The sequence below is a fragment of the Megascapheus bottae genome, chromosome 26, assembly GCF_031878675.1.
Source record: "Megascapheus bottae isolate mThoBot1 chromosome 26, mThoBot2.hap1, whole genome shotgun sequence".
NCBI lineage: Eukaryota > Metazoa > Chordata > Mammalia > Rodentia > Geomyidae > Megascapheus > Megascapheus bottae.
This window is the reverse complement of record NC_143534.1, coordinates 6,449,115-6,474,467: the sequence shown is the minus strand read 5'-3', so window position 1 is coordinate 6,474,467 and position 25,353 is coordinate 6,449,115. Positions and strand designations below refer to the sequence as shown.

The 25,353-nt window shown below is 48.5% G+C and overlaps 1 protein-coding gene across 1 annotated transcript in view; it reads right to left on the bottom strand.

The window, feature by feature from the left end:
• Positions 1 to 14,872, bottom strand: part of Pfkfb3 (6-phosphofructo-2-kinase/fructose-2,6-biphosphatase 3) — a 60,694-nt gene extending 45,822 nt beyond the window's left edge. Inside the window, exon 1 of the mRNA XM_090318849.1 lies at positions 14,764 to 14,872. Within this exon, the coding sequence (XP_090174975.1) occupies positions 14,764 to 14,779 (16 nt within the window). The 5' untranslated portion in view covers positions 14,780 to 14,872. The remainder of the gene's footprint in view (positions 1 to 14,763) is intronic.
• Positions 14,873 to 25,353: the final 10,481 nt, after the last annotated feature.

Sequence of the window (25,353 nt, the reverse complement as noted above, 5' to 3'; positions counted from 1 at the left end):
GAAAAAAGCCACAAGTAGTGCTGTGGCTCAAGTGGTAGAGCTCTGACTTTGAGAAAGCCCAAGGACAGTGCTCATGTCCTAAGCTGAAGCCCAGGACTGGCAAAAAACAACAACAACAACAAAAAGGACTCTTATGTCCAATTAACTACCAAAAAGCCAGAAGTCTACTGTGGCTCAAGTGGTAGAACACTAGCTTTGATGCTTTTTTTTTTTTTAGCTTTAATGCTAAAGCAACTGGTGTTCCTTCTAATTTCTAGAGCCCTCAACAATTTAACCCAAGAAAAAGTGACCTGTCAGGCACAGAGGTTTCCAGGTTACTTCTAGGGACACCACTCCCCGTCTTCGGATTAAGTGTCTATTTCTGGAACGCTGGTAAACAAGTTTCTTTTGCTGAAAAGCAGAATCATGGACTCGTTAAAAAGTAGAACAGAACATGGTGTCAACAGCTCATGGCTGAGACCTGAGGATCGCAGCTTGATATCAGCCGAGGCAGACAAATGACTCTTAATTCCAGTTACCCAGCAATAAAGACAGAATCAGAGTTGTAGCTCAAGTGGTACAGTGCCAGCTGCTTAGTGAAGCCTTTCAAGAGGGTGAGGCCCTGAGTCCAAGCATCATTACCAGCACACATACACAAATTAAATACAACAATAAAATAAAAAATAACGAGAAGAATCCTAAGGCTACACTTCCCCATCAAAAGTTTCTCCCACTTCACATAGCTCCCAACAGAAGACCAAGAAAAAGACTAGCTAATGCAAAGTAACTGTGAGCAGTAAATCAGCAAAGTCTTTCCAGATATTAAGTCATGATATCAATCTTCTCAGTATCCTAAACCTGAACCTAAAAGAAGCTAGGCAAGTTTAAGAAGATGCACATCCAAGAAACAAACACTTTACAGGAATATAAACTTGGGAGGTAGGCAGGGAGACAGTCTCCCCTCTTCAGCTCCAATCTTCAAGGCCCTTGTACTCAATGCCCAGTGGCTGGGATCTTTCCCTAGAGCATGAACACTTAAAGGTGTCAAATTGTTAAGCATGACTCTCAAAGCTTCTGCCTGTCTGCAACTGCTGTCAAAACCCCAGCATCCACCATCTCCAAGCCACCACTCAGCAGTGAGTTAAGTCTTTCACTCATCTGTGAATCATCCTTTGGGTTTGGGGAATGGATCTGATAGCCCCAAATCAAAATCTAGTACCCACAGTCTATTTGGTATTCATTGATAATGCTTCTCTACTAGACCAATCCAAAACTCCATCAGGGACTTTTTTTTTTATTATTAAAGAATTTATTAACATTGATTTTTACATATTTCAAATCACACATTTAACAAACAAGTATTCAAGAAGGGAATTTCTATATACAATCACTGGCCCTTAGATTGTAGAACATAATTACTGAGACTGAGGGTTTGTATGTCATGGACACATATTAATCTATGTAGTAAAACACTGTCTATTTTATGTCTATGTGGTTGTGTTTATATTTACAATACCATGTCATCAGGGACTAGTGTTAAGCTCCCTGTAACCCTTCTTCATCCAAACTAAGATCCTGCTCTGACTGTAGTCATGGAGATACCATTATATGCTCCAGGCCCAAGAGGAAGAGTGGAGAAGATGCTTTCCCAAGATGCACTTCATATCCAAGCAGGTCCATAGCAGTATCTTCTGGAGTTCTAGAATTAATGCTCAGTGCAGAGAAGTGACCAGATGTAAACACTGCCTCAAGTAAATTCCTCTACAGGAAAAGGTATTGGCTGGTTTGGGGCTGGATTCATTGTAAGAACCTGAAACCATGCCTACCAAGAATTGCCATTACATACACTCTATAATCCCTACTTTTTTTTTGGTTGGTCATGGGGCTTGAACTCAGGGCCTGGTTCCTGTTCCTAAACTATTTAGCTGAAAGCTATCATTCTACCACTTTGAGCCACACCTTCACTTCTAGCTTTTGGTGGTTAATTGGAAAGAAGACCCTTATAGACTTTCCTGCCTAAGCTGGCTCCGAACAACCATCCTCAGCTCTCAGCCTCCTGAGCAGCCAGGATTAAAGGTGTGAGCTACCAGCAGCCAGCTAATCCTTACCTTAAGGAGGGTTAAAGTGACTTAAATCTGATCTTTCATTAATGCGATGAAAATACACATAAGACTTCTGAAGAATGATCCTTAGGAAGGATGAAATCATTTTTTTCATACACTGACTGCCTAATTAAAAGAGGGTTACACCCCTATGCATCCTCTTGAGAGGCTTAAAGTCTAGGGGGTTCACAAAGCTGACTCAGTTCCTTCCAGACTTAACAGGGAATGGTTCCTGCTGTTGCTTATGGGGATATAACATATTCAGGTCAAAGAAACCCACTCTTTCAGTCCTTAGCGCTTCCTGGTTAGTCTTATTTCTTCCTGATCTAGGAAGGTGGCTGTAAGAAGAGAAGGAGTGGGACCGGGAGTTTGGCCTAGTGGTTAAAGTGCTTGCCTAGCATGCATGAAGACCCGGGTTCGATTCCTTGGTACCACATACATAGAAAAAAGCTGGAAGTGGTGCTGAGGCTCAAGTGGTAGAGCTCTAGCCTTGAGAAAGTTCAAGGACAGTGCTCAGGCCCTGAGCTCAAGCCCAGGACTGGCCAAAAAAAAAAAAAAAAAAAAAAGAAGAGAAGGAGTGCTTGACTGGGAAAGACAAGGGGAAAACAGCAACAGTGAACCATAGATCCTAGCACCCACTCTGTTAAACCCAATGCCATGATTTCTCATTAAGCTCCAGGATGACACTTGTAAGGGCACTGGGTTAGAGAAAACAGAATTAAGGCCCCGACTGGGAGGTGAGATAGGAAGCCTCCACTCGTGATCCTGGACACTCTACACATGGGGTAGAGAGACACAGGAAGGCTGCTTTACCGGGGCTGGACAAAACACCCAGCAAGGCCTCCATGGTGAGGCAACGCCCCGACCGCACCGTAATCCATCCCCTCAACTCAGATGAAAAGCGGCTCGGGGTCAGTCTGGTGGACTTCGTTTACTTTAGCGCCGCCATCCTCAGCACCAACAGAGGGAAACACCCAGCTGGTTCCGGGCTCCTGGAGAGGGCTGCACCGGCATCCAACCTCATCCCCTTGTGACCTGAAAGACCCCGAGGTTTGCCTCCGGTTTAAAAAATAAAAATCTGGGTCGTCGCGGGGGGAGCGGGGGGGGGGGGGGGGGCGGGGGCAGAGCAAGACCAGACTGACCCCGGGGCTCCGAGTCCGTCAAAGGCCGGCAGACAGGCGGGGGTCACGTGACCCGGCAAGGTCACGTGAGGAGTCTACCCCCCCCCCACCCGAGGCCCGCTCCGGGACGAGTCTGGGTCAGTCGAGGTGCTGGGGGGGGGGGGGCGGGGTACACCCCGAACCAGGGACAGGCGACGTCGGCGGCCCCGGCCCTCAGGGTCCCCGGGCGCCCGTCACCGCGTCCGCGACCCCCTTCCCGCCCACACGAGAACGCGGATTCACCGTCCCTCCCGCCCGCCCAGCTCCCCGCTTCGGCAAAACACCGGCGCGACCCATTTCCGGGGCAGTATTTACAAGGCTCGGCCGCTCCCAGGGCTTCTCGGAAGACGTCCTCCTCCCCGGGACAGCCGACACCGCGGGGAGGGCGGGCGCAGCGGGGCCCGAGGCCACGGCGTCCCCGCCGCGCACGCGCGGGGCAGGCCGGGAGGCGGGCGGCGGCACGTGAACGCGGCGTGCGGCGGGGCGGGGCGTGCGCTCACTGGCTCGTGGGCCGCGCGCCGCAGCCAATCCGCGTGGACCTCCTCCCCAAGCCCCGCCCCTTCCCGCCAGCGGCCGCGGGTCCTCACCCGACCTCGGGGAAGATGCTCCACCCGGCTGGCTGGACCGTGGTACCCGGGCGAGTTGCGCGCGTGCGCGGGAGACGCGGCGTCTCCAGGGGCTCTGCCGGGACCTCCCCGCCCTCTCGCCCTCCTTATCCCCCAGGCCCTGGCTATCCACATCAGTGCACCTGGCTCCGGGGAGGTCTGAAGAGGCCGGAGGCGGGGGGGCTGGTGGTCATGGCGCAGGGCTGGGGACCCTGGTGGGGGTTTCTGTTGGCAGATGTCTTGTGGAGCCCAGGAGAGCTTGGTGAAGGTCACCCCGCGTCTGCTGTCCCTTTACACCACGGGGAGGTCAGACGGGGCCACGAGGAATTGCATTTTATTTGGTCTCCTTAAAATTCCCAGGAGCCAGAGGAGATCCAAGATGAAGACAACAGTCCTGGGGGGAAATGTAAGCCGAACACGGAATGGGGATGAGGGGGAGGAAGAGAGACCAGCATGGACTTAGGAGCCGAAGGGACCCCTTGAGAGGAGGGCGGTGCACCGTGGAGGAGGTGCGTTCAGGACTGTGTGTGCATGCGTGGAGAGACCACAGTGAAACCTCCTGTGACACACTAATTCAAAAACACCTAGATCCTGTCTCAACAAAACCACTGGGGTTTGTTTGTTTTTCTAATTTCTGCCAGCCAGAAATGAGTAAAATATTTTACTGTGGCCTCATTCTGCCTTTTTCTGGTTACTGGGGAGGTTTAGTTTCTTTTTTGGGGGGGGGGGGTGGCCTCTCTTCTGCTCAAAGCTAGCCCTCTACCACTATGAGCCACATCTCCACTTCTGCTTTTCTGGTGATTAACTTTCCTGCCAGGACTGGCTTTGAACTGTGATCCTCAGATCTCAGCCTACTAAGTAGCCACTATCTCCCGGCTCAGTGTATTTCCTTATTAACATTCAGTCTGGCCTCTTGTTTTGTTTTTTGTTTCTCCAAATATACCATTTTAAGCATATAATTCAGAGGTGGTAAGTACACTCACAATGTTATGCTCTCAGAATTTTCATCATTCCAAATAGAGATTGTTTTTCGTTTTTCTGCTTGTTTTTTTTAGTTGATGGAATTTTTTTGTATCCCCAACAGAAATTTGTTCATTAAATTCTTCAGCTGGCATGTTTTTAGGGTTCAGCTATCATGTAGCTTGTACCAGAATTTCATTCTTTTGGGGGCTGGGGAAGAGTCCCTTTATCTTTACCAAATTATGTGTATCCATTCATCTGCTGATGGAAAACTTATCTGCTGTGAACAAGTTTGTCATATACAAGCTTTTTTAGTTTCTGTTTTGGATTGGTTGTTTGGTTTTGGTTTTATATGGTGCTAGAGCTCAAACCAGGGCCTTTTGTGCATGTTCACCAAGTATTTTACCATTGGGTTACATCCTCAGCCTTTGGTTTTTTACCAAAGTAAAAAGTAGACTAGCACAACCTGGGTTTTGTTGTTGTTGTTGCTTAAAAAATAAAGAACTAGCATGAGACTCTTGTCTCCAATTAACCATTAGAAAATGGGAAGTGGGGCTTGGCTCAAGGGGTAGGTTGGTAGCCTTGAGCTGAACAGCTCAGGGACAACACTCAGGCCAAGTTCAAGCCCCATGACAGACAAAAAAAAAAGGTCATACCAATCATTTAGCTATTTCTGATTGAAGCTAGAGAAAAGCAAAGCCATAAAAAAAAATTTAAATGTGTCAGTCAAGTTGGTCTTTCCAGAATATGGTTTAGGATGACTGTCACCAAATGTATTATATGATATTCTTCTCCAAATCAGTTTTTAAAGTTACAGAAGGTTGGGGGGGGGGGAATCCATTTCTTGTAAAGCAGTAGTGGTCTATGACTTAAATCATTTTCAGGACCAGGAGTTTGGCCTAGTGGTAGAGTACCTGCCTAGCGTGCACGAAGAACCGGGTTTAATTCTCCGGTACCACAAACAGAAAAAAGCCAGAAGTGGTGCTGTGGCTCAAGTGGTAGAGCACTTGCCTTGACAAAGCCCAAGAGCAGCAGTCAGGCCCTGAGTTGAAGCCCCAGGACTGACTTAGGAAAAGAAAAAAAAAGCATTTTCAATGAGAAAGCTTTCATGCTTTCACGTAATCCAGAACTTAAAACATGATCCCAGTTTGAAGTTGGGTCCCTTGTCATTCATTCTCCATGTGCATCAGGGCCACAGGACATGACAGGACAAGCATGACCCTTGGTGGAGCACTGACTTATCTTTGCTTTAAGGGTTCACATTCGAGTTTTAGATTTCTTCACAAAGAAGACAGGCAATTTGCAGGTTGACATTCCTTTGCTGTTAGTAAGAAGCAACAAGTTGATGATAAAATTCTTGTTTTGAATTTCTAGAAAGTCTGGAAAAAGTACTTTTGAAAACTAGCTTTCATTTGTTTCAAGCCTATATAACCCAGAGTTGTAAGGTTAACTTGGACTCTGTTTTGTTGTTCAAACATGAATAAGGTTTTTGTTTTGTTTTGGTGCTGGCATTAGGGCTTAACTTTAGAGCCTGAGTGCTGTCCCTGGGCATTTTTGCTCAAGGCTTGGCACTCTGCCACTCAACCAACAGCTCTATTTATGGCTTATTTCTGGTTAATAAGAAATAGTCTCATAGACTTTTCTACCAAGCTGGCTTCAAACCACAATCATGAAATCTCAGCCTCCTGAGTAGCACCATCGATGCTCAACATGTTTTGTTTTTAAATTCACCCAGGATAGCTGTGCTGGGGTTTTCACTGTGACATTTCCACACATGTAGACACTGTATCACCCTCACTCCCTCTATTCCTCATGCTCCTCCCCCTTCTTAAAACACTTCTGAAGGTGGTTTTATTGTTGCATTTTTACACAAATAAACGACTTGGACCGTATTTACCTTCATTTAAACCTGTTTCTCTAAAACGAAGCCAGGAAGTAGGTAGAACATCAGGTGTGTGTGTGTGGCACAAGGGCTGGTCGCCTATCAGAATGATCAACCAGCCACATTTGCCTGGGCAATTGGGACATCACTAGGACTTGTGATTTGATGCTGACACCAGGGAAATCTGGGCAGCCATCACCTCATTAGAAAGCTAACTTGGTCCACTGAAGGCTGGGCTGCTAGTTCAGGAAAACTTCCTGGTATGAGTATCACCCTTCTCACAAGAGCCCTTCACACTTTTATGTAAATGCATGAAAGGGGAGACAGGCAAGTGGCTTCGACATACACAAAAGTATAATTTTATGCAAATGGATAAAAGGAGAGAGTTACCTACAACATACACAGAACCAGAAAATATAGAAAGCCTAGTAAATGCTTTCCTACTAGCTTAGGAGATGCCATACCCAGTGTCCATAAGTAAACCACACAAAAATGGTGCTAGGAATCCTTTATGTGCCTTAGTGATCAGCCCCAATTTTGGGTGTCTTTTTTTTTTTTTTTTTTTTTTTTTTTGCCTTCTTTCTTTCACCACCTGATGGCAGCACCACACAGCACTGGGCCCTAGTTCAGGTTTAAATTTCTTTTCTTTTTCATTGGTAAACATGCTTGAACTCAGAGCCTGGGCACTGTCCCTGAGCAATTTTGCTCAAGGCTAGTGCTCTATCACTTTGAGCCACAGCGTCACTTGCAGTTTTCTGAAAAGTCAAGGGGACTTTTCAGCCCAAGTTGGCTTTGAACCATGATCCTCAGATCTCAGCCTCTGCAATAGCTAGGATGGCAGGCACAAATCACTGGTGCCCAACTAAATTTCTTTAAACTTTTTTTTTATGTTTGCCTTTTGTTTCTGAGCCTGCCCTCACTATGCAGCCCAGGCTGGCTTGATCTCCAGAGTGCTAGCTACTGAGATTTGCCAGGTTGTCTCTTCTTAATAGATCGGGTGACTGGCCCAGAGCAAGATGGGTATTTCTAGGTGGCTACTGCTAAGAAAATCCAGTCCTTTTGAACTATAAGCTGAACCCAGCTGCTCAGACAGGTCCCAGTGACCTCATGTGGTCTATTTAAGGTACACACACAAACTCAAAGCAGGGCCTTTAGCAACTGCTATTCGGGAGGTCATGGTGACCTTGTAACAGCTACTGAAGACACCCCCGCAATGCCTTTGTGACCAAGGGCCCCACTCTACAGCCTATCACCTCTACGCTTCCGTGAGGCTGCTTAAAAAGAAACTGTGTGCCCAAATCTCTAAAGTGCAGAGAGAAGACACAGAGTCAGCCAGGATTCCCTCTTCCCAACCCCGCCTGGCATTTTTCCATGAACAAATCCTATCTCCTCTGACCTCAGATACCCTGTGCCTGTCTACATCGTGTTCAGACTCCTACCTGGTTGCTCTACTTTATCCCGATCTCCCTATCATTCATTCTCAGGAAACAGTCACTGACTATACACTTGTATGTGTTCCAGCATTAACTTAAACCATACCTCCCCTAAAACCTCCCAGGCCTCCACAGCTCACTCTCAGCACGCAGCAATAGCCCAATCCTGACGGGATGAGGACTTAACAAAGTCTGTCCATTCCTTCTTGAATCCACCTCTGCCTACCCCCCACACCTATCCTGCTGCAAGAGTTGCCACTCTGGTTTCACCAAGGCTCAGCCTTCAGCACCTTTGCCAATCACAGCCCTGCCTGGTGTGATCCCTGGATCTAAGGGCACAGTCTACTCTTGCACCTACTGTGGTTTGTCCACGGGTCAGCTGGCAGTGGTGGTCCTAGTTAAAGCAGCCCTCCCACCCATGCTGTTCTCCTTCCTACTCCTCGTCTCCCTAGCACTTACACCCATGGACCTCAGTTTTATCTAGTTGTTGCTGTTATTTACACTGTCAGTCTTCCCTTCCCCCCCTTTCATGCTTTCTGTGCTTCATTCACTGTACTTTCACCACTTACACACAGACCTGATTTACTGAGCATTCAATAGATAGTAGTGTGAATCCACCACTACAACAAAATACCTGAGACAATCAGCTTATGATTCCAAGTAGATAAAGAAGAAAGGTTTTAACATTGACTCTGTTGCTTTGGGGCTTGGGGTGACACAATACATCACCTCAAGGCAGCCAGGAAGCAAACACAGGAAGAGGCAGATGCTGGGATATCAATATCCCCCTTCAAGGCACACCCCCATTGATCTACCTTCCTCCACAAGGCCCCATGTCTTAAAGGTTACACTATGTTCATGTTCACTGATGCCACCGGCTGGGAACTAAGCCTTCAAAACATGGGCCTTTGAAGAACATTTATCACAGGATCTCAGTCTTACCCAGAACCCTAGCTACAGGTAAGCCCAGGTGGGGGGAATTAGAACCCATAGCCGCTGCAGAGCACCTGGGCCCCACAGAAGAGTGGCTTCAGCATGGAAGATCACAGCCCAGGTATGGCGTAGCGATCAATTCACTAGAACAACATCATACTCTTCTTCAAGGAAATAGACTAGACTAATAAACATCAGAGAACACTATATCACCTAAGCCGAAGTACTATTTCAATCCATCTAATCTTGTCTAAGCATCAAAGCAAAATACTCCATCTCAATTTCTAGGGCATCATCATCATGCTCTCTTAAAAGCTTCCTGGTTAATTTGAATATGGAGCCAGAACAAGATCTCTGGAGTCTGGTTTTGTCCCTCAAGTACCAACACGGATTCCCATACAGCCACTGGTCTAAGTCAACATCTAGCTGACGGTCACTCTGCTTCTTTGCTAAAGGCCAACCTTTCCCTAGTCTGTCTGCACCCCGTCAATCTTTACCATGCCCAGGCCAGACCTTAGCTTTCCCTCATCTTGTCCCAAAGTCCACAGTTCCTTGGAGTGTGTGTCTCCCCAACTTCTCGTTTGCTACTCACTGTTGACACCTTTTTCCACTGTGATTACACAAACTCCTAGAGTGGCCTGGGCGGTGTCAGGGAGGAAGTTTCCAGAATCCCACTGCCAAAGGTCAGCATTCTCAGAAGATAGTAAAGCTGCAAACCCATTCTCTGCATGTCCAAAACATCCCTAACACCTCAGCTCCCGGGCCCATCAGAGGATGAGAATCAAAGCCCAATTGCTGTTCATGTGGCTCGAGTCTGGGCTACGGGTAGGCTGTTTCTGCCAGGGATTGATAGTACAGGGTGAACATCATGGCAGGATGCCTTTTGAAACTATATGAAGCAGGAAGACAGCCAACACACCTTTCTCTGGGTTGCCAAAGCTTGTTCAGACCCTAGGCACAAGAGACGGCCACCCAGGGAGGGAGGGGGTGTTCAGCGGAGCTGCTGCTTCACCTTACCATTGTCCCCTCCTCCAGCCCTCAACAACTCAGCAGAAAATCTTGGCATTATTCCTCTGCATAGAGTGTTTTGTCTTGTCGTTTTCTGCATTTTTCCCTGAGTTGCCTACAAATTAAACATATGGAGAAAAGACAGGAACTTCCAACTTTTGGAAATAAGTAATTGCATCTCTTCCTCTGGCCACAGATGATGCACAGTCCTTGTGTCCTAAGGGATCAGCCAGTAAAAGACTTGAGACTCTGCAAAGCCTCATGCCAAAAAACACGTACAAAAAATGCAGAGCTGTGGACCCAGCCGGAGTCAGGGGCTCTTCATCTTCCACTTCTCTGAGAACTTTCCCTCTCCCCTCTCAGATACCAAGCATGGTGCACACATAGTGTACTTTTTTGTTTTTGTTTTTGCCAATGTAGTCGTGAAGATGGGGAGGCCAGACTCTCAGTGTGTATGTGAAGTGTCAACCTCAGAATCAGAACTGCTGGAGATACAAGCTCAGCCTTCTTTTCAAAAGATGGCTAACTGTAAACATTCACACAGTGAGACTAAAGGAAGGAAACAGAGGCGCAATGCCTAAGCACCTAGCATATAAAATAATGTTTATTGAAATGAACTCCAAGAAAGGGAAATAAGGGTTTTTGTTTCTCTCTTCTTGTTTGTGTTTTCTTTTCGTCTTGTTTGTTCATTTATCCATCTTTGGGATGGGGGGCACAGAAATGGAAGGAATAAGGGTAAACCAGTGCAGCAGTGGTACTTACTGGTCATGATGGACTCACTGGACAGAGGGAAAGAGTGGGACAGAGTGAAGGAAGGGGTGACATTGCCCCCAAAAGAAATGTGCTTATTACCTGACTGACATAACCGTATACCACCTCTATCATGATATTAAAATTAAAAACTAATTGTAACAAACAAACCTGGCTAAATTGAGGCTGGTGACCTTCCAGCCTTCCTGGCAACTGCTTAGCCAGTGCCTGACTCCGGTGGACCCGTCAGTGCCTGGTTTCTGCCCTTCAGGCTCCTCCCCCTGGGACTTCCTGCCTGAGTAGCCTCCAGACTGTCTCGCAAGAATAAATGGTCAGAACATACTTACACTGAGTGGTCTACAAACACAACCAAAACATGCACGAAAACCTAGGTTCAATTCCTCAGCACCACCTCCACAGAAAAAGACAGAAGTGGTGCTATGTATGGCTCAAGTGGCAGAGCCCTAACCTTGAGAATGCCAAATGACAGTGCTCAGGCCCTGAGTTCAAGTCCCGGGACTGGCAAAAAAAAAATCACCATATGTGTACATATTCTGCAATATAGCACATGCATGTCAACTTTGTGCTTCCATCTGCACAAATCTCACACAATCAGAACACTCAGAAGGAAAGAAGAGAAAAAGAAGAATTTAATAAGGACTTCAGTCTCCAGGTTGAGCCACATTTGAATTACACATATTTTTTCTCTTTGTGTGTGTGTGTGCGTTGTGTGCAAGTGCTCCAGTGATCTCAAGATCTCTAGAGCTGATTGGATTGAGAAGTGCAATATTTAAGGGACAAAGCTCTTACAGAAGAACTACTTCGGTTCCCCTTTAGTAGTGGCACCCGAATTTAATTATGACTTCCTCTCTGTCTAGCTGACTGCTTCCTGTCCCTGCCTGTTCTTACCAATCTCTTTTGTATTTCCTGTGAGGACACTGACTTCTCCTTATTCAAGTCAATGTTTACAGACCTACTTGTCAGCTCATGGAGGGGTCACTACTCCGTCCCACGGCTGCCACAGTCACCCTGGAAACTGGCCAGGAGACAGACTGAACCCCTGAGCACAGTGTCTGTACCCCCTTCTGCCTGCTTGTCAGCTGCTGTGTGCACCTCACCCTGAACACCTGCGAGATCTAGCTCATCCCTGCCCCCACCACGTATTATCACCACTGTGGTCCAGATTGGAAGGGTGGACTATCCAGGTCAAGTCCCTCTGGCTCCAATCTAGCCAGCACCCACATCAATCTGTGTCCCTGCCAATAAGGCTGGCAGGGCCACAGTGTCGTGTCCTTAGCTGGGTCTTGTGACTCAGAAGTACTGAGCACTCAGACCCCTCCGGCACTTGTTGGAGAGCACAAGAGATGTGCTTGGTGAAGAGAAGGAAAGGATGGCTTGGCATGCACCCTCTCTGCTTCACCCAGAAAGCAGACATGCCCTGGCTTTCTGCCAAAGACGAGGCACAGGACCGGAACAATGGTCTTTGGCTATCTATCGTCCCAGCAGATCGACTCTACCAAAAGGCCAAACCTGGCAAGATGTTCTGTATGAACAGCCCCATCAGCCTAGCCATGTGACCGCCAATGCCGCGAGCTCAGAGGGACAGAGGTAGCGAAGTCTGGGGACTGACACCCACTTCCTCTCCATGACACACAAAGGAGCACATAGCTCCTGTCAGCTGGATTTGCCATTTTCTACCCAATCCTCTGTAACAAGGTCCTTTCTTCAACCCCCTCTCCATTTGCCCGTCACTTACCAGTGTCCTGCCAGGCCCTTTGAAGGAGCTGTTCCCAAGTCTTGTGGTTATGGAGAGACAGAATACAGCATGGGAGGGATTCACAGCCATCCCTTCTGGGCTGGCATCCCACTGAGGAAGCCTTCTCCATCTGGCTGCACTCTTGATTTTTGGGTAGGAGACGGCAATATCTCTCATTAAACTTTTTCTTGTTTCCTTTTAGTTTTTTTGTAGCCCAGGCTGGCCTCAAACTCTCATGATTCTCCTGCCTCTGCCTAGAGAGTGCTGGGACGATACTCCCCTCATTTCCTATTTCTTTAAATAACTCTTTGACTAGTGAATACACAGAAGAGTATGTGTGTAGACGCGTCCCCCACACCTCAGCTGGGTAGAATCTGGAGCGGGCTCCCTCTCACAGCACACCTGGTCACCTGCAGGCAACTTGCACACATCAGCAGCACACCAACACCACCCCACGCCCCAGCTCCCACTCACAGTGCTCACAACTCAACCAGCAGGGAAGCTGTCCAGATGCAAAACCTGCCAGGATCTATGCCCTCCCTGGCTCACACTACAGGTTCTAGAAAATTCTTACAGCACCGATTCCAAGCAAATGCTATTTCTCACACCCCAAGCCCTACAGAGCAAGTGAATAATATTCCCCTGGCGGCACAGAGACACTACAGATACCAACAACACACAGAGGCGACACAGAAGATGACGGGCAGTTTGCAAACGTTGTGTTCTGCATAATCGAATGATGCACAGAGGCAACATTTCCACATGCAGAAAGTCATTGAGCCAACCCACTTACTTCCCGTCTTGCCACATAAGGTCACTCATCCCCCGCTGCCCCCCCACCCAGAACAGTGAGAAATAATCAGATACCTTTGTCTTCCAGGAGTTTGCCAAACACTGACCACAAGGTCACAAAAGCCAGCTAGAGAGCTAATGAGCTCAAGTGACTTCACATTGCAGCTACTGGGGGGGGGGGGAGGAACAGCCCAGATACAAGGTGTCCACTTTGCATGGGGAGTGATGGACACAGAGAACAAGTGAGGACAAAGAAGAACCCATCCTTCCTTCCTTCCATCCGTCCGTCTTTCTGTCCCTTCCTTTTCTCTTTCTTGGCCAGGACTGGTGGGAGGCTTGAACTCAGGGCCTGGGCACTGCCCCTGACCCTTTCACTGCAGACTGGCACCCTGCCTACCTCTTAAACCACAGCCCCACCTCTGGTGTGGGGCCCGATCATGGGCGTCCCCCAGACTCCCCTGCTGGACGGGCTTCGACCCCGACGCTCAACCTCGGCCTCCCGACGGGAGCCGCCGCCGCCGCTGCGCCTTGCAGTGAGTTGTACGAGCTCCCTGCTCGTGGACCTTCCTTCTCAGCCCCCCCGCCCCCCGCACCTCCGCTCTCCAGTGGGAGGGAGGGAGGGTCGGCCGGCCCTCCTTCACAGACCGCTGCGCTGGCTGCCCGGGTACCTTGGCCTCTCCACGGGAGGGACGAAGGCCACGCGCGGTCCAGCACGACGGCAGCACCCTCACATCTCACCTGTACCGTGACGAGCGGGGAGGCAGCCCCACGGCGCAGTCCCGGCACCCCGGAAAGCCGGGGGTGGGGGTGGGGGTCCGCGGAGCCCGAGCCTCTCCCAGCCGGAGGCTCGGACCCAGGCGCACCCCGGGCCTCCGCCGACCTCCCCGCCGCCCCGGGTCCCGGGCTCATCCTGCCCGGGCTGGTGAGTTCCCAGGGCCCGCGGCGAGCGCCGGCGTCCACCTGCTCCGCGGCGCCCCAAGGCCGCACCGCCAGCCCCCCCCGGGCCGCCCACCCTCCGCCCGGCTCCCGGGGCATCCGCACCCCGCGGCCGCGTTCCGGGATCCGCGGGAAAAGTGCCGCGACTCCGCACGTGGTGTGGCCGCGGAGTCCCCGGCGGGGACGGCGGGGGCGGCGGGGACGCGGGGGCCCCGGGGGACGCGGATCCCCGCAGCAGCCCCCGCGCGCGGGGCTCCGCACCTGGCGTGGCTCGGAGCCCCCCCCCGTCCGCTCCACACCTGGCGCGGCTCGGAGCCCCCCCCCCGTCCGCTCCGCACCTGGCGCGGCTCGGATCCCCCCCCCCCGTCCGCTCCGCACCTCTGGCGCGGCTCGGATCCCCCCCCCCCGTCCGCTCCGCACCTGGCGCGGCTCGGAGCCCCCCCGCCCCCCGTCCGCGGGGCGCTCACCTCTCCTGAAGGGCATGGCGCAGGGGACGCTCCCCGCCGGGCAGGTCCGCGCGGCGGCAGCCCCGCGGCTCGGGGCGCCTGCGGGCCGTGGGGCCGGCGAGGGAGGGGACAGGGACATATTTGGTCAAAGGCTGGCGCGTCACCTCCGCGAAGCAGGAAGCGCGGGAGCCGCGTCACCCGGGGCGCTGCGGGGGCCGGACGGGGCGCGGGGCGGTGAGCTGGGGTGGGGGGAGGCCGGCACGGGGCCGGGCGGAGGCTGGCGGGGCGGGGAGCGGAGGGGGGGAGGGGGGAGGGCGGGGGCGGGTGCAGGGCCAGGCGCAGGTCGGTGAGCGGGGGGCCTAGCGGGTTGCGGTGGGCGGGGCCGGGCAGGGGTCCGGGCTCGGGGCGGGGGCCGGCGGGGGGCTGACCTGGGTTCCGGCCCACGGACGCCCGCTGCCGTGAGTGCTCTGAGATGGGGAGGCTGGTGGTGGAGACGTGGACTGGGGTGCGCCCCGGCCGCGCGCCCCTGGTCCGGCGCGGACCTCCGGAACCACGCCCCACATTCCCAAGGAGGCTCCTCTGCGAGGTGCCCCCGAGACACCCCGGCTCCGCGCGCGGGTCGAGGGCGAGCGTCCTGGAAGAAGTCCTCGCCCCGTTCTCAGGGCGCGGGGCCCGGCGGAGGGAGAGCCACTCTCCACCCCGTCATCTAGTTAAAACTACGTATGTGCGTTCATTCGTTTACAAAACACCGCAGCTCGTGGACAGTGTGCGGGTTCAGTGTTCATTTGCTTTTAACCCAGCTCTTCACGAATATCCCCCGTGTCTCTGAGTTCGTGGCTACTTTTTCCAATGTCTTAGCCGGCCTCAATGTCTAGGACTTAAAAGACCGAGGCGGCAGGCTCCCTGGAGCCCAGGAGTTCAGAAAACACCCCCTTTTTTGGGAGAAGATTCCTATTTTCAATGAATGAGCTCAAGTGATTTTGGGTGGAAAAAGCCCAACAAGAGTGTGGGGGCCTTAAGTTCAAGTCTTAGTACCAGCACAGTAAAATAAAATACCCAAGCAAATAACATTTGTCTCAATCCCCACCCCACCCCACCCCAGTCCTGGGGCTTGAATTCAGGGCCTGGGCACTGTGCTTGCTTTCTCAAGGCTAGCACTCTACCACTTAAGCCACAGCACCACTTTGGCCTTTTCTGTGTATGTGGTTCAGGGCTTCATGCGTGCTAGGCAAACACTCTGCCACTTGGCCACACTCCTGGTCCCCAACTTCTTGTGGGAAAAGAAAATTCAACAAATTGAGTAGTCAATAGATATGAAGGGTGCCATCCTATCAGAATCAGTTTATTCACCAGCTGTGTTTTATGAGTAACAATTCAAATTTCTTTTCCCCCATCCCCACCCTTTTTTTGGTGCTGATTTGGGGGCTTGAACTCAGGGTCAGCTTGTTGTGCTCACCATCAGTGCTCTACCACTTGGTGCCCAGCTCCACCTCCAGCTTTTTAATGGGTAGTTTACTGGAGAAAAGAGTCTCCCGGACTTTCCTGCCAGGGCTGGCTTCAAATCATGATCCGCAGATCTCAACCTCCTGACTAGCTAGGATTACAGATGTGAGTCCCATTTTGAAGAGATGAGTCCAGGGAGAAGGAAATGACGGTGGCTCCAGATAATCTTTTGTCATCGTGTAAACTGCTAAGCAAAGCAATCACCTTCAGACGAAAATTGTCACCTTGACGCCTCTTTTTTTTTTAATTTTTTTATTGTAATTAGTAAAAGGGTTACATGATATTTGTCAGATAGAAGGTGCATTAATTCACATACATTGATACCCTTTCACATGTCTTGGTACCCATTACCCTCCCCCCCACCCCCGTCTTTTTTTTTTTTCTTCAGCTAAAACTTTATGACACAAGCTGGGCATACTCGGAAGTATTCCTCTCCCCCATTTCAGCCTTTCAAACTTGTCCTGTATGACCTGGAGCTAAGCGAGCCTGAAAGTTCATCTCTCATCTTTTCTTCTTGAACTATGACTTTTTTTGGGGGGGTAGGGACAGAGTCTAATTATATGTCTGGATTGGTTTCAAACTTATGATCCTCCTGCTTCTGTCTTCCAAGGGCCTAGGTTACAGGTATGTATCATCATGCCTGGCTCTCACAGAGACTTTTTGAATCTACCCAGTCTTTCTCCACTTTGTTCTCAAGACTATTAGCTGACTTAAGGATCTAGTGCCATTCTGAATAGATACTCAGAGAAGCTTCTAAACAAAAGACCTAAGACAGAAACAGCTGTATATGGCAGCGTAGATTAGAGAGGAGACACAGAAATAATCAAAGGAAACCCTGCCACCAAGTCTGCAGCTGAACATGCATCCTTGTCCCAGCAGCTGGCATCTGTCTTTAACGTTCTCTTTGCTACTCAAAGAAGGACAAAGAGGAAGGAAAGAGGACAGGTTTGCAACTATTTCCTGTGTTGGGGAAGGAGGAGAAATGATGACAGACAAGTAAGAAATGGTCTTTTTGCCAGAAAAGGTGGCCCGAGGCATTATTTAATATGCTATAGCTTACATCATTATGGACAAGAAACAGTGCAAGTAGCATCTTGGATGACTAGAGGCTCCCAATTTTAAGGGACATTCATTTCCAAACGGAGAGAAGCATGAGTATACTGCCAAAATAACATGCCGTCAACATGCGCCCCCATTAGAAAAGAGCATTAACAGCCAAAGGTGAGCTGTTCTCAAGAGGACACATAGATCCAGGTCACAGCCCTGCTAGAAGCCCTGGGAGGACTGTAAATACCCCTTCGGTTTTACAGGTGCTTTTACTGGGTGACTAGAAGCCTTCTCTAGCAGGAGAGAAAAGGACTTTTCCAAGAAATGATGCCCAGGTTTGGGTTACAGTAATGTGTCTAAAGAGATAACGGACCCGCTTTGATTTCAAAGGTGGTGTGTGGGTTTCCCGGATGCAAGCTTGAGGGTTGTGTGCAGCAGGGAGACCCCCAGCCATCAGCAAAACCACAAGTTCAGTCTTACACTTAAGATTACCTTGGCCACACTGTCAAGAAGCTCCTGGAAATTGGTCAACATTTCTACATCCGAGCTGTCCCCAAAGGGCAATGCAAGTTCAACCACTTTCAAACACTGTCAGATCAGAGCTCCCACGGGACCGAGCTCCAAAGTACACCCTGATACGGAAACTGAACTGGCAATAAAATAGAATTAATCCAGGGCAGATGAGGTCAACCTTTAATAGGTATGCAACCCTAAAACTCCCTTCTCCTCCTGAGATATGATTACAGAGATCATCTGCAAAGATAAGTTCACTATGAACCAGGGAAATGGGGATACTTAACAATCTGAAGCTAGGCACTGAGAGCTCCCGCCTGCAGTACTAGGTACTGGGAGGCTGAGGTCTGGGGATCAAGGTAAAAAGGCAGCCTGGGCAGAAAACTTTGCAAGAATCTTATTACCAGTTGCCCAGCAAAAAGCCATAAGTAGAGCTGTGACTCAAGTGGTTACAGTGCTAGCCTTGAGCAAACAAAGCCAAGTAAAAATGTGAGGCCCTGAGTTCAGAGTTCAAGCCCAGTTATGGCACACAAGAGAGGTGGGGGGAAAAAAGAGAGGTTGGGGGAGAGAGGAGAGAGAGAAAGGAGGAAAGATGCAGAGAGAGAGCAGGCAGGGAGGCAGAGAGGGAGGGAGGGAGGGAGGGAGGAAAAAAAGGAAAGAAGGAAGGAAGGAAAGAAAAGAAAAGAAAAAGGAAAAGGGAAAGGAAAAGGAAAAAGTCCATCTCAGGACCAACCTAACCCAATGTGAACAGGATCAAATTCTACTAACTATTCACATTTCCACTAGAAAAGTATGACCCACCCTGGCCTCACAGAACCAGCACTCGAACAAAGCTAAAGAAAGTCAGATAATACGTAGATCCAAACAGTAAACAGTGCTTTGTGCTGTCTTCCCAGTGCTCTCTTTTGTCTATATTGCTTTTATCTTCTACATGCTTTCATTCATTGTCATAATCAGAAGCTTAAAAATCATAAACACAACTGCATGGTGTGAAACAAAAAAGCATGTAAATGAGAGCCATATACATACAGTGGGAACTCTCCTCGGAGTATTATATATAAAATTCCAACTTCAATAAAGGATTAAACTTCAAAAAAACCATAAACACTAATATAAGACAGGATAACAGATATATCTCTGGTGTCGTCCTTTGAATTGGCTTGTTTGCATAGAAATATTTTGGCCTAGATTCTCCAGGACATTAAGCTAGCATTTTCTGTGCTATTTAAATTAGGAATGGCATTCTTTAAAATGTGTTTTATTCAGGATGTATGTTATAATTAAGTGACTCAAAAGGGTGTAGGAAAACAATTGTGAAAGGAATTCAAGTTATGGTGTTTGGTGACTGCTGGAAATGCCAAGATATATTTCATGTTGACATCAAGAGAATTTTAGTCCTCTAAGAGAATATATTGAACTAATCCAGCCAGCAGGTTCAGAAGAACCTTCTAGAACCCTGAACCTCTTCATCTCTGAACCACTCCCGAGAGGGAGGACTGAGCTGGTCACTGGAGGCTCATATCTACAATCCTAGCTACTCGGGAGGCTGAGACCTGAGGATGGAAGTTTAAAGCCAGCCCGACAGGAATGCCCAGGAGACTCTTCTCTCCAATTAATCACCAGAAAAATGGCGCTGTGGCTCAGAGTGGTAGAGCGCTAGCCTTGAGCTGAAGAGCGCAAGGACAGTGTCCAGGCCCAGAGTTCAAGCCTGAAGACCAGCCCTGCCCCCCCCCCAAAAAAAAGTGCAGTGGAATGTCTTGAGAGAATTTGTTAATCTCTAACACCATTAGGTAGGTGGACCTTAGATATACCTTTAAAGTATCCTCTTTTTTTCCAGCTAAATCTTTTGTTCATTTTTATTTGGCAGTACTGAGTATGGACTACGGGCCTGGCACCGGCACGGTGCTATCATTTGAGTCATACCTCCAGTCTCAGTTTCTGTGTGCCGGTTGGTCTTGGAGCTTGAATTCAGGGCCCATGCACTGTTTGTTGCTCATCTTTTTTTTTTTTTTTCCTTTTGTCAAAGCTAGCTTCTACCACGTGAGCCACAGCTCCACTTCTGACTTTTTGGTGGATCTTTGGAGATTAGAGTCTCATCGATTTTTCTTGCCTGTGCTGACTCCAGAATCATGATCCTCAGATCTCAGCCTCTTGAATGCCTAGGATTGCAGGCGTGAGCCACCACGCCTGGATCCAGTGGCTTTTTGTATGTGGGTTCTTTTTCTCAGGTAGTCTTGCTTTATGTCCAGCCATCCTGACTTGTGATCCTCCTACTTGTACTTTCATCCCTGGGAATGCCGGGCGTCTGCCACCATGCCCAGCCATTAGTTGAGATGGAGTCTCCTAGACTACATTGTGGCCTCTGCTAACCTCAAACTACCCCCAGCCCCTCCCCCCCGCACCACGTCTCTGCTCCCTAAGTAGTTAGGATAACAGGCTCCGGCCACCAAAATTCGGAACCTTTATGATACCTGGGGTGTTCCTGTCTGTCCTCCACCTTTCAAACATGAGCTCTTTGGCTTTGAGCTCAGCATATACCACCATCTTTCCTTCTGGCATTGTGACTTTACACTGAGCATGTGCAGGAACGGGCACACTCCAAAGACTCCAAAGACTGTCGTCTTAGGCACATATGTACAGGTCTCCCTAATAGAAATCCTCATGTTTCCTTTGTTCAAAGAGGGCCTTGCCTTGGAAATAACTCCTGATCTCTTCACCCACTTCTGGTAGTGAATCTTTCTCCACTGTTTGACCTTTTGGTTCTTCCTCTAGGTGTAAGCCTCTGCATTTGATTGCACTCTTTGACTACCATCACTGGGGATGGATGTGTGTGCCCCCGTCTCAGAGCAGGGGCAATGAGGACAGACCCCGATTCAGTGCAATCAGTGCCTGTCACGCCCTCTGTCCTTTCCCCTACCACATGCAGATTGTCAAGTGGAGGAGGACTTAGTTCTCTGGAACCAGCTGCCATGGGAGGCACGGGGTCCAGATAAAGAGGGCACCCATGTGCAAGTATCGGGTACCAGATGTGCCGGCACACTGTTACAGTCAAGCCAGTGCGCATGCTTCCTGATGTGGGAATCTTTTTCTTCCTAGAAGTCACCTTTACTCCAACAGACTCATGAGTTCACAGGGCTGGGGGACTGATGGTGATACAGTAATAGAAAGTAAAATCAAGGCCGGGAGCTTGGCCTAGTGGTAGAGTGCTTGCCTAGCATGCACGAAGACCCGGGTTCGATTCCTTGGTACCACATACATAGCAAAAAGCCAGAAGTGGTGCTGTGGCTCAAGTGGTAGAGCCCTAGCCTTGAGAAAATCCAGGGAGAGTGCTCAGGCCCTGAGCTCATGCCCAGGCAGGACTGGCAAAAAAAAAAAAAAAAAAAAAAAAGAAAGTAAAATCAAATCTATGCAGAATATGGTCTTTGATCCCTGTTCTTGGCAGAGAGCTGCTAAAACCCTGGGATTCCCAAGAGGGATGAGGCTGTTCTTTGTATATCAATGGGATGACAGGAGATTGGGGCTTCAAGATGGTGACCCCAAAAGACCAAGGCCTGCGAAGATTATTGGACACTTCCGTCCACACCCCTGCGCGGTGGGTATGGGTGAGGAGTCAGTTCTTCACCAGGGATGAGTGATTTCAGTCATCTGGCCTGCATAATGAAGCCTCCATTCAAACCCCTAAAGATGGAACTTGGGGGCATACGAATGGTCCAGATGCTTCTGTCCTCATGCCAGCCACCCTGTCCTGTGTATCTCTTCCTTGTGGCTGATCCTAATTTCAACCTTTATAATAACATGGCATGATGATAAAAGGCCTTTTCCAGTTCTAGGAGCTGGTCTAACAAATTATTGAACACGAAAATAGCCAAGTGCTAATGACTCACATCTATAATCCTAGCTACTCAGGGGGCTGCTTTCTGAGGATGAAAATTGAGAACCAGCCTGGCCAACAAGTCTCTGAGATGCTCCAGTTAACCAGCAAAAAGCTAGAACTGGAGGCAGCCATGAGCAGAAAAAGACATGCAAGAACTCATGCATATAAGGCCTAATAGTGGTGTGTGTGTGTACACATACATACATGAACACACATGTGAACATACATACGGGACAGAAAAATGCAGCGCGTGTGGCAAAGTGTTGTGTCCCACAGCAGTGACACAGGATAGGGAGGTGTGGGTCTGCTGGGGGCGGGGCCAGGGCCAAAGACCTAACTCAGCACTGCTGTCCAAGAGAGGTGGGCAGGGATGGTGGCACTCCATCTCTTCAGTTTTCAGATCTAGAGAAAGAATCGGAGGCCATTTGAAACTGAATATGAACAATGCAGTGTCATTTCTCCATTAATTACCGAGCCTACAATTCTTCCCACTGACATTTTGGTTTTCAGGATAATGGATATTGATTCATTAGCCTGCTGGCTCCTCAGCTCAGGCGTTCTGAGCAATCTTGCCTAATTGCTGGGAATTCTAAGGAACCTTCAAGAAGGCCTCTTCCAGTCATCACTGTACTGTGGCCACAGTACTTAGTACTGGAGACAAGGTGGACTTTTGTGCCCAGGCTGACTTTGAACCGCCATCCTCCTATCTCAGCCTCCTGAGTAGTTAGGATTGTAGGCGTGAGCCACTGGTACCCGGCTTATACCTCCATTTATTTAAGATGAAAACTTTCAGAATGATTTATTACAGCTTCTTGAAAAGTACAGTACACTGCTGTTACTCATTCTGCTGTACCAGAATTTCTTGCCTCTACTATATTTGCCCATTGAGCAACTTCTCCCTACTCTGCTCTCCCCAGCCTTTGCTAGCCACCCTCTACTCTTGACTTCTACGAAATCAACTTTTCTTATGGTTTCCACATACAAGGAGGCTGAGAGCTGACTAGCTCATTAGGGTTTCAGGCATGAGGCAGTGAATTCCCATCATGATAATCTCCAGTTTGTTTTCTTATAAAGGACATAATTTTGTTATGGCTATAATATTCCATGGTATGTATCTATTTTTCACTCTTTTTTTTGGGAGGGGGAGAATTCAAGGTCTTACACTCACTAAGATGTTTTATCAATTGAGCTTCCAGCTTTTGTTTCATCGGCTATTTTCAAGATTGGGTTATGATTTATGCCAGGGTGGGCTGGACTTAAACTTTTCTACTTGCCTATTAAGAAATGCTTTTGATACAATGAAGCCTGATTGAAAAAAAAAATGGGGTTGGAAGGGGATCACGATGGAGGGTGTGAATTTTCGCACAGTGAACTGTGTAAAAATGCAATGCAACTCTCATACTGCAAATTATGCCCATTCAAATATAATGAAAATATAGAAATACTTTCAGCTACATGTGAAGGAAAACTCAATTCATACAGACATAAGCAAGTGGGGTTGTATTTTTCTCCCATAACAGAAGAGTTGGGGAGTAGTAGTATTTAAATCTGCTTCAGAATTCTAGGATAGCATCCATGACTTCGCATTTTCCTTGAGGTTTCAAAATGGCTGCTGTTGGGACAGAAATCATAACTGTATTTGAGATATATGAGCTCTTTTGTTGGAAAGCAAAACGCTCTCTGAAACTATTGTCTCCCTCTCTTTGATTCCTGCTTATGTTTTATCGACTCACTGCATGGACAGCTGAGAAAGATTATTTACTATTTCTAAGAAATCCAATACAAGAAAGGGAACGGGGTGGACCCCAGCCCATCAATCTATTAGAACACACCGCTGCCCCAAGGGTTTGGAAGATATTGAGCCTTAGCAAGTTTTTCCACTCAGCTTACCAAGTTCCATATAACTAGAAGTGTGAGGCTGTTTTCTTTAAGTTAATAACTTGCAGGATGCAGACAATTGCAGCAAAGGCTATTTAGCAAAGGCCAAGAGAGCAGACTTCCTTTAATCAGCAAGGTGAATTCTTCCTTTTTGTCCTCACACTCTGATTTCTGGGTCAGGTGACACAGGTGACAACAGACCATTCATCAATTGTGAAGTATCTCTCCAGCCTCAAACGGCTGCCTCTCTACTGCCAACCACTTTCCCTCTGCACTAAGGACTGCATTTTAGTATCTGGTTAGGGTTTTGCCACCTGACCGAGGCTGCTTCCTGTGCCGTCAATGGCTGAATGGATTAAATGATTCTAAGGGGCCTAGAACCAAGAGTTCTCTCTCTTCAGAGGGTGAGTCCGTGTGCCTTTCCAGGCTCCGGGAAACTGAGATCCCGTTAAACACACGGAGCCTCAGTGTAGACGAGAGAATTCAACAGCTTTAATAAAGCAGGATATAGCAGTAGGAGAATCATGAGTTTGAGGCCAGGTTAGAGGACATAGTGAATTTCAGACCATTGTGGGCTAATGAGTCCCTGCTTCCAAAACAAACAAATACAAGTCAGTAAATAAGGAAATCAGTCTTTTCTCTAAGCTCTAAGTTTAAGGCCAATCATGCCTTCATCTCTTTATTAGTATCATTGTTTACATATATTTAAGAACCATTTAAACATGATTCTAGGATAATTTTCATGGTGTTAACCACTTGCACAAGTACATAATTTCCCTTAACATTACTTACTGTATGTAAATAAGTAGAGAAGGTGTCTTACAGCATGGAATAAGGCCAGTGTTATCACTAGTGCGCCCCCCTCTCCCCCCAAATTCATGTTTCAGGCAGAAGCTTTGAACATCTTTCTGGGAAGAGGACACATTTCCACAGACAAGCTTGCTTATAGGCCATCAAGTGGCACAGCAAGTTTGGTAGCACAGTAAGTTCAGTAGCTCTGCTCAATTAGAGCTGTTCTTTTGTCTCTGAGAACAACTTCTGGGTTGTCCCAAAGGTTGTCATTAAACAGAGGCTGTGTGGGTGACTGGTGGGAAGCCTGAAAGGACAGAGGAGGAGGGAGATTTATTTTTGTCACCAAGAAATATGCTTTGTCCAAATGCTTGGAGGAAAAAAAAATAATAAATCACCTCATTCCTGCACAGTCATTGTTATAAAAATAATGAGGTTGGCGAGATGTGGCAGTTATATCCCACTCTTACTGCCGGGGTGGATGCGCTCATGAATTTTATAAGCAACCGTCCTCGGGGAAGTCTCTATTCTAGTGACTACTGCCATAGCAGAAATGGTTCTGAGCAAAGTGAGAAGAGCAGAGTCAGAGGAACAGATTCTGAGTCACTGGGCTGGGACTGATGAGAAAGCGAAATCGAGGAAGTCCTCGTCCTTCAGCGTCCCAGACACCTGAGACTGCCCAGAGAACCGAGGGGTGTTTCTGTCCTCATCCCAAACAGGGTTTCCTTTTAAATTCTCCTGTTAATGACGCACAGACTTACTCATTTAGGAGGCTGTGATCTGAGGATGATAGTTCAAAGCTAGTTGAAGACTAACTCTCTATACCACTTTGAACAACAGCTCCACTTCTGGTTTTCTGGTGGTTAATTGGAGATAAAAGTCTTAAAGGACTTCCCTGCTCAGGCTAGCTTTGAGCCATCATCCTCAGGACTGGCTAAATACATAAATAAAAAAAAGGAAGGAAAGGATACCTAAATGTAAGTTCCATGCCCCTCCCCAAAACAAAA